The 6,976-nt window shown below is 58.4% G+C and overlaps 1 protein-coding gene across 1 annotated transcript in view; it reads right to left on the bottom strand.

Moving 5' to 3' along the window:
• Positions 1 to 4,373: 4,373 nt before the first annotated feature.
• NUDCD3 (NudC domain containing 3) overlaps positions 4,374 to 6,976 on the bottom strand; it is a 73,993-nt gene continuing 71,390 nt past the window's right edge. The window contains exons 6-7 of the mRNA XM_079931244.1: positions 4,827 to 6,943; positions 4,374 to 4,442 (exon numbers count right to left, since the gene is read on the bottom strand). Coding sequence (XP_079787370.1) covers positions 6,833 to 6,943 — 111 coding nt within the window. The 3' untranslated portion in view covers positions 4,374 to 4,442; positions 4,827 to 6,832. The remainder of the gene's footprint in view (positions 4,443 to 4,826; positions 6,944 to 6,976) is intronic.

Genomic DNA, 6,976 nt, shown 5'->3' with positions numbered 1-6,976 from the left:
AAAAAAATAGAAGATCCTTGAGATCTAGGACTACATTAAGATTTTTTAGACTTGATACCAAAAGCATGATTCATAAAAAATTTTTTAATAAATTGAACCTCATCAACATTAAAAACTTTTGCTCTTGGGAAGTCTATGCTAAAAGGATAAAAAGATTAATCACAGACTGGGAGAAAATATTTGCAAATCACGTATCAAACAAAGGACTTTTACCTAGAATACATTTTAAAAACTTAAACCTTAACATTAAAACAATCAATCCAATTAGGAAATGAGCAACACACTTGACAGACATTTCACCAAAGATATATAGATGGCGAAAGGCACACGAAAAGATGTCTACCATAGTTAGCCAGCCGAAAAATGCGAATTAAATCACAAGATACCAGCACCCACCTATTAAACTGGTTAAAGTACAAAATATTGGCAGTGCCTGTATTAATTTCCTACTGCTGCTTTAACAAATTACCACAAATTCAGTAGCTTAAAAAAACACAGTTACTTTCTCAGAGTCCTGGGAGTCAGAAGCCCCAGATGGGTCTCGTGGGGTGAGAATCAATGTTGGCAGGGCTGTATCTTTGTGGAGGCTCTGGGAGAGAATCCTCCTCCTTGCCTTTTCCAGCTCGCAGACCCAACCTGCATTCCTTGGCCCACGGTCCCCTCGACCTGCAATTGCTGGTCAAGTCCTTCCATCATTACAGCACTCTGACACAAACTCTTCTGTCCCCCACTTCCAATGTCTGGATGCAGAGGGAGTCCATGGTGGGCAGTGCAGAGTGCTGGGGTTGCAGTATCTGACTGCCCACCTGCTACAGCCATTGCCCGGATCCCATCTGCCTGGGCTCCCAAGCTTTCAGGAGAGCCTGGAAACTGAGACTTCTGTAAAATCTCATTTCCAATACCAGCAATGAGTTAAAAAAAAAAAATTTTTTTTTTTGGCCACGCCATGCAGCATCGGGGATCTTAGCATCCAGGATCTTAGTTCCCCAACCAGGGACTGAACCCGCGCCCCCTGCAGTGGAAGCACGGAGTCTTAACCACTAGAACACCAGGGAAGTCCTTGAAAAATATTTTAACGGGTATGAAGTTTCACTTTGGGAAGATGAAAAGGTTCTGGACACGGACGGTGGTGACGATTGCACACCAAGGTGAATGCACCCAACGCCGCTTCAGAATCGTTAAGATGGTAAATTCTGTGTTATGCGTATTTACCACAACAAACATGTTGAAGGATGTGGACCTCCTGGCTGCCCTGGCGACCAGGTCACCTTCCCACCTTGAGGTCAGGAGAGGGAGGGAGCCCTGAGGAAGTGGGGAGGAGAACAGAGGGAGGAGGGAAAGAGGGATGGGAACAGGGGAGACGAAAGCAGAGGGGAGAGAGGAGAGAAAATTGGAGGTGGGGGAGTGGGATGGAGGAAGGGGGGGAGAGGAGCAGAGTGGGGAGGGGTGGGGATAAAAATGGAAGAGTTAAGAGGGGAGCCGAGGGGGCCTGGCCAGGGACTGTCCCCCCAGGGCTGGGGCTCCTTGAAGGAGGGCAGGGTGGTGACCTCTGTCAGGGTCTCTGAAGGCAATCGTGAGGGGCCAGCCAAGGCCAGGAGAAGTGGGAGGATCTGCAGGTGCAGGGTGGGCAGGAGGCCCGGCTCTAGGAGGCCGGGGCTGGCAGGCGGTGCTCCTACCCTGCCCCACTGCTGACCTGCCATGGGGTGGTACCCCAGAGGAGCTGCAGGCGCCAAAGGCCCTTCGCAAGCATGGGTCATTCTGCAGCTGAGGAAACTGAGGCACGAGGAGCCAGGCACCCTCCACCTCCCAGTGGTGGCCTCCAGCCTGAGGCAAGGTTGGGGAGACTCACAGGTGCACCTCCAGCCATGGAGGTGGGGGTGAGAGGGGGCAGGCTAGGGGGATCCATGGGGTTACGACGCCCCTGGAGGGGTCAACAGGTGCCTTTTCAGGACCTGTCACCCTGCACACCTGGGCCCGGGCCTGCACCTTCCGCCAGCACAGGGTTTCAAGTTTCCTAGTGGAGCAGGTCGTGGGCCAGGATCCTGGGACCATGCGAGGTAAGCTGGGACCAGCTGGGTCAGGCGGGGAAATAAGGAGGGAGGACTGGGAGGGGGGGTAGTAAAGGAGGGAGGAAGGGAAGCAGATAGGACGCAGAAGCTGATGGGGGCTCTAAGGGGCCTGGCCGCCACCCACCCCCACCCCACTCCCCTTCCCCAAGCCTGCTCCTCTTCAGCACACATCAGAAGCTTCTCCCTGCTCGAATCCTCAGGAATTTGGGGTGAAATCCAAGGCATGACCCTGGCCTTCAAGACCTGGACTCCTTGGACGCCCACTCCCCCATCCCTGGCCCCAGGCCCTGGGGTATGTGGGCGTGCTGTGGGCTCCACCTGGCCTGCCCGCCCCAGATCTCTGTGCTTTATATGGGTCACTAAGCCAGGAAGCCGGGGGTTCCAGAAGCCGTGCTGTCTCCATCCAGCGTAAACACAGGGTGCGCCATCTTGTGACTGGCGCTGGGAGGCGCTGATCCACAGTGAGGGGGCACCCAGGATGTCCTGATGCTGTCCAGTCCAACACACTGCGACGGAATGCTCCAGAAACACCGCCTGCCTCCCCCTTGACCAAGGGCTAAGGGCTCCCCCGAGGAGTTGGCACAAACCTTGCACCTCGGAGACTAGGGGTGGCCCGCGTTGATGCTTTGCCCTCCCAGACACCGATGGGGCTGTTCACCTTGAGGACACACAGGATGTACGGGGCCCAGCAGGGCACGTCCTCTCCCCTCCTTCCTGCCCCTGCTTCCACTTCCCTTTGCTATCCTCCACCCTCTGCCGGCACCCTGCACCCTGGCCCGTGGTCTCCTGCCCCTGCGCCCTCTGCACCGGCCCAGCCCTGACAGGTGGTCACTGAGGCTGCTGGCAGCTTCCCCACCTGAAGCCCCCGCTCTGCAGCCCTTCCCTGGCCTCTTGTTAACCCCAAACCCCCTGTGAGACGCTGTGTGGGCCAGGCACACCATCTTTGGGGCCTCTGACTTCCCGTGCTGCAGCTCGGCGATCTTCCCAAGTCCAGGCCCACCAGGGGACACTGCTCTAACCCTAACCGTAACACGATGCTCCTGACCCCAGTCCCTGCAAGGTCATAACCTGGGCAGCTTCCCAATTACGCGGCCCCTCAAGGAGCAGGCTCCCCATCCCTGCAGGAGGGACCTCCCCCAAACCCCTGCGGCGCCATTGCTTCACCGTGACCTCCAGTGGTCCCGTCCAGAGTTAGCCACCCCTCAGGGTCCTCCTCTGCAATGTCTGGGCTGATAGGGTTTCAGTAGGCGAATGCTGGGGGCCTTCCCCCCTCCTTCCATCATCCACCTGCAGAGCATCAGCCAGGGCCAGGCCATCTCCGGGGTGACGCTGGGAATGTGGGCAGGAGCGGGGGCCCAGCTCACGCCTCGGGGGTGACACTTCCTCTGTGACCACTGCACAGTGGGGGTTTGAACCAAAATGTCCCTAATGCCCCATCCAGCACTGGCCAAAAAGCCTAGGATCCCTCCCAGGAGGAACCAGGACAGAGGTGGTAGAAGGCCTGGCTCGAGCTCCCTGGAGAAGCCCTGACTCACTCTGGGGTCCAGGCACCTCTCTCGCGACGGCCTCCATCTCCAGGGGACAGGCTCGGGCCTGCCCTGCAGGAGGATGGCCGCGTCAGGCCCACTGGCTCTCTGTCCACAGCTGGCGTGACGCTTGTTCTACCAGGCTGGCCCCTCTCCGCACCACCAAGTCCGAGTCAGTCCCCAGATTCTCCCAGGGTGGGCTGCAGTGCGTGACCCCAGCCCCGCCCTCCCCACGCCAGCAGCAGCAGGTGCCCGAGCCTGCAGAGTGGGGCTAGGACAGCAGAGTGGCGTCCAGCTGAGGGCTCCGGGTTAAAAGGGGGGGATCTAGGACCCCCAGCTGGCACCCGACGGTCCTTTCTTCCCTCTGAAGGGAAGCCGGTGACCCAACCTTCAGTTGTAAAGAATAAAACCAAGGACGTAAGACAGAATAGACCAGATAAAACCATGCTCGTGTGGACTGGCTGAGGGGTGAGCTGAGTCTGAGACTACAGAATATATGAATTTTTCCTTGCCCCTGATGTTGTGACAGGGACCTGAAGGAGGGGCCTCGGGATTCCTAACCACGCCCACGGGGGCATCAGGGAGCTGAGAGAGAGCGTGCCAACCTGGTGTCCAGGAAAGGTATGCGCAGCAGCGGCCAGGTTGCAACCACCCGACTCCCAGACCAGGGGGGACCAGTCCCACGTGTGCGCCACTGTCGAGGGCAGGAGCTCTGCTCTGGAGCCTGCCCTCTGATGAAGAGGGAGAGAGCGCTTACCGAGGACTGACGATTGCGAGTCCACACACCATTCTTTATTCACGGAAACAAGTCGTCCAACCTGGGCTGAGCCTGCTGCCAGCTGGCCGTCTGGGGAGCAGAACGGAGGGGGGTTTGGGTCTGTTCCCCAGACTGTGTTCTGGGTGGTCAGGTCTTTGTAAGGCAGCTGCCACCTCCTGGACACACTGGCACATAGACTACTCCCGACTCTTCTCCCTCCCGCACACTTTGGAGGCAAACTGTTGAGAGATGGTGCCTCTCCCTCCTGGCAGATTTTTCCTGCCCTGGGAGTTTGCAGTTCGCTTGGTAATTCCACTGCTGAGCCCTTTGCACATTCTTCACTCATTCAAGAAATGCTTATGAAGAAATGCTCACCAGGTCCTGCCCACTGAGCATGGCCCCTGGAATGGGGGAACGGGCAGGGGGGCTCTGGAGAGGCTGCCATGTGACTGAGGAAGGGGATGTGTCACACACCTGTTATGTCCGGAGCGGGTGCAGGCAGACTCGTGAACCCAGCGTTCCGGGACCCGTGCAGGTAAATGGGGCACTGAGGACCCTCGGGCTGCAGCCTTCTGACTCCTGTTTGGAAATGCACGCAAGCTCTAGAGCTACAATCTTTTCTCCTGACCAAAAGCTTATTAGATTTCTGAAATCTGTGTGGAGTCTTGCCAGGATGCAGGCTGGATGAGAAACACCTCTGGGAGATATTTAGGAATTTCCCATTTTGGCGTTTGCTGTGTACGCGGGCCTCAGGGCTAGAATTCGGGTAATGACCACACAATGAGAACTGTCTTGGCAACGATCGTCACACACAGACCCACAAGTGCTTAAATACAGATTTATTGCAAACCAACACCGGAGACAGGGTGATTTCGCAGGTGTGTACCCCACTTCCTTGGACCTCAGCTGACGGAGCTCAGTGGCCAAACTGCTGCTGCCAGGTTTGAAGAGAGAAAATGGGCAGAGTGCACAGGCTCCAGGGCCCAGGCCGGCAGCGAGGGGCAGAGGTCTCCCACGACACGGCGAGGGCGAACGAGCACTCCCTCCCCTGAAGCCCCGCACTCCCAGATGCCTGCGAGCTGCTGTTACAGCGGGCGGGGTGGGGAGAAACCAACACTGGAAATCAAATCGGGCAAAAGGAAGACAACTGGCCACCGAGTCCACAGCTCCCAAAGTCTCCCAAACAGCTGAGGCGCAGGCACCACAGCCCTGCCGGTCGCAGCAGAAGACCCCACGGGGGCGGCGGAGGGGAGGAGGAGACAGGGGCGTGTTGAGAATGGTTCTCTCACAGACACGTGCCAGTGAGACCTTTCACTATGTGGGACAGGTGTGCAAATCCTGAGGGCGCTACAGAGGGGCCTCCAGCAGCTCCGTGGCCAGCCTCGGTGACAAGTGCAAACAGCAGGGCCCTGTGCTCCCATGGTGGCGCTTCCCCCAGCCACCTGGTGTCCACGCCTCCTGTGGTGGCATCAGAGCAAGCAAACGCTTCCCAGGGACCCAGGGATGTGTCTACAGGGCGCTGTGAGCCAGAAACCTGCCCCCACAGACTGTGATGAAGCAGCTCCCACCTCTGCAGTTAAAGGGGGAAGGCTCCAGAAAGAACGCCCCCCAGACAGGGCTCCTTCCTCCCCCAGACCAGAGAACAGAGCTCACGAGGGCAGGTTCCAGGGTGCAGAGACCTGCAAGGTCACTGCCCGGAAGGGCAGCCCCACAGTCCTGGTGAAGGGCACAGGCTCTGGGTCCTGGGACAGCGGTGGGAGCAGAGCCACGAGCTCTGTGCGGTGCAGTCTGGCCTCAGCCAGGAAAGGACCAAGGGCTGCACCGAGCAGCTGACACACCACGGGGCCTCCTGAGGGTGCCTGGCCCAGCTCACTTTGACAAGAACCGGATCCCCCGAGAGAAAAGTGCTAGGCTGGGTGGCAGCAGAGCAGCCCGGTCAGGAGAGGGACAGATCCTGCCGTGCCTGCCCCTGAGGCCACAAGACACTTTCTTCCAGCGTCCAGATCCGGCGGCAGGACCCCAGTTTCCGCAGCTCCTCAACGAGGCTGAGGCAGGCGGTGAACGCGTACAAGCAGGCGGGCAAGACCACACGTGAACACACCCAGCAAAAGGTCGAGGCTGCGCTCTCCCCAAACTGGCCAGGAGCTCGGCCCTCAGGCTGCACAGTCCTGCCCACGCTTCAACAGCCGAGCAGCACCCACGCCCGCCCCAAGCGTGAGAACAGCAAGCAGAGAGCACACGAGCAGCAAGCGGAGGGAGGGGGTGGCTAACGGCCAGGAGGGGCCGGAGCTGCGCCTGCCAGGACACCCCCTGCTCTCTAACACCCGCCCGGCACGGGCCACGCAGCCCCCGCCCTGCTCTACAACAGTCTGGAGATGCAGGGCCAGAGTGGAGGCCGGGTTCCCCCTTGAAAAGAAGGATGGCAAGGGTGAACCAGGCGAGCGAGTCCCCACCGGCGAGGGCTTCCTTTACTCCGGTCATTAAAACTGCACAGCCCCGGGGGAGATGTTGAACATGGCCGGGTCGAATCGCTGGCCTCGGAAGGGGGAGCCTTCAGCATCCCACCCCTTCTTCAGCATCTCATGGACTTTCTACAAACAGAAAATAGAGAGGTTAACTGTAGT

The sequence above is a fragment of the Stenella coeruleoalba genome (assembly GCF_951394435.1).
Source record: "Stenella coeruleoalba genome assembly, chromosome: 9".
Lineage (NCBI taxonomy): Eukaryota > Metazoa > Chordata > Mammalia > Artiodactyla > Delphinidae > Stenella > Stenella coeruleoalba.
This window is presented reverse-complemented; position numbering and strand designations above follow the sequence as displayed.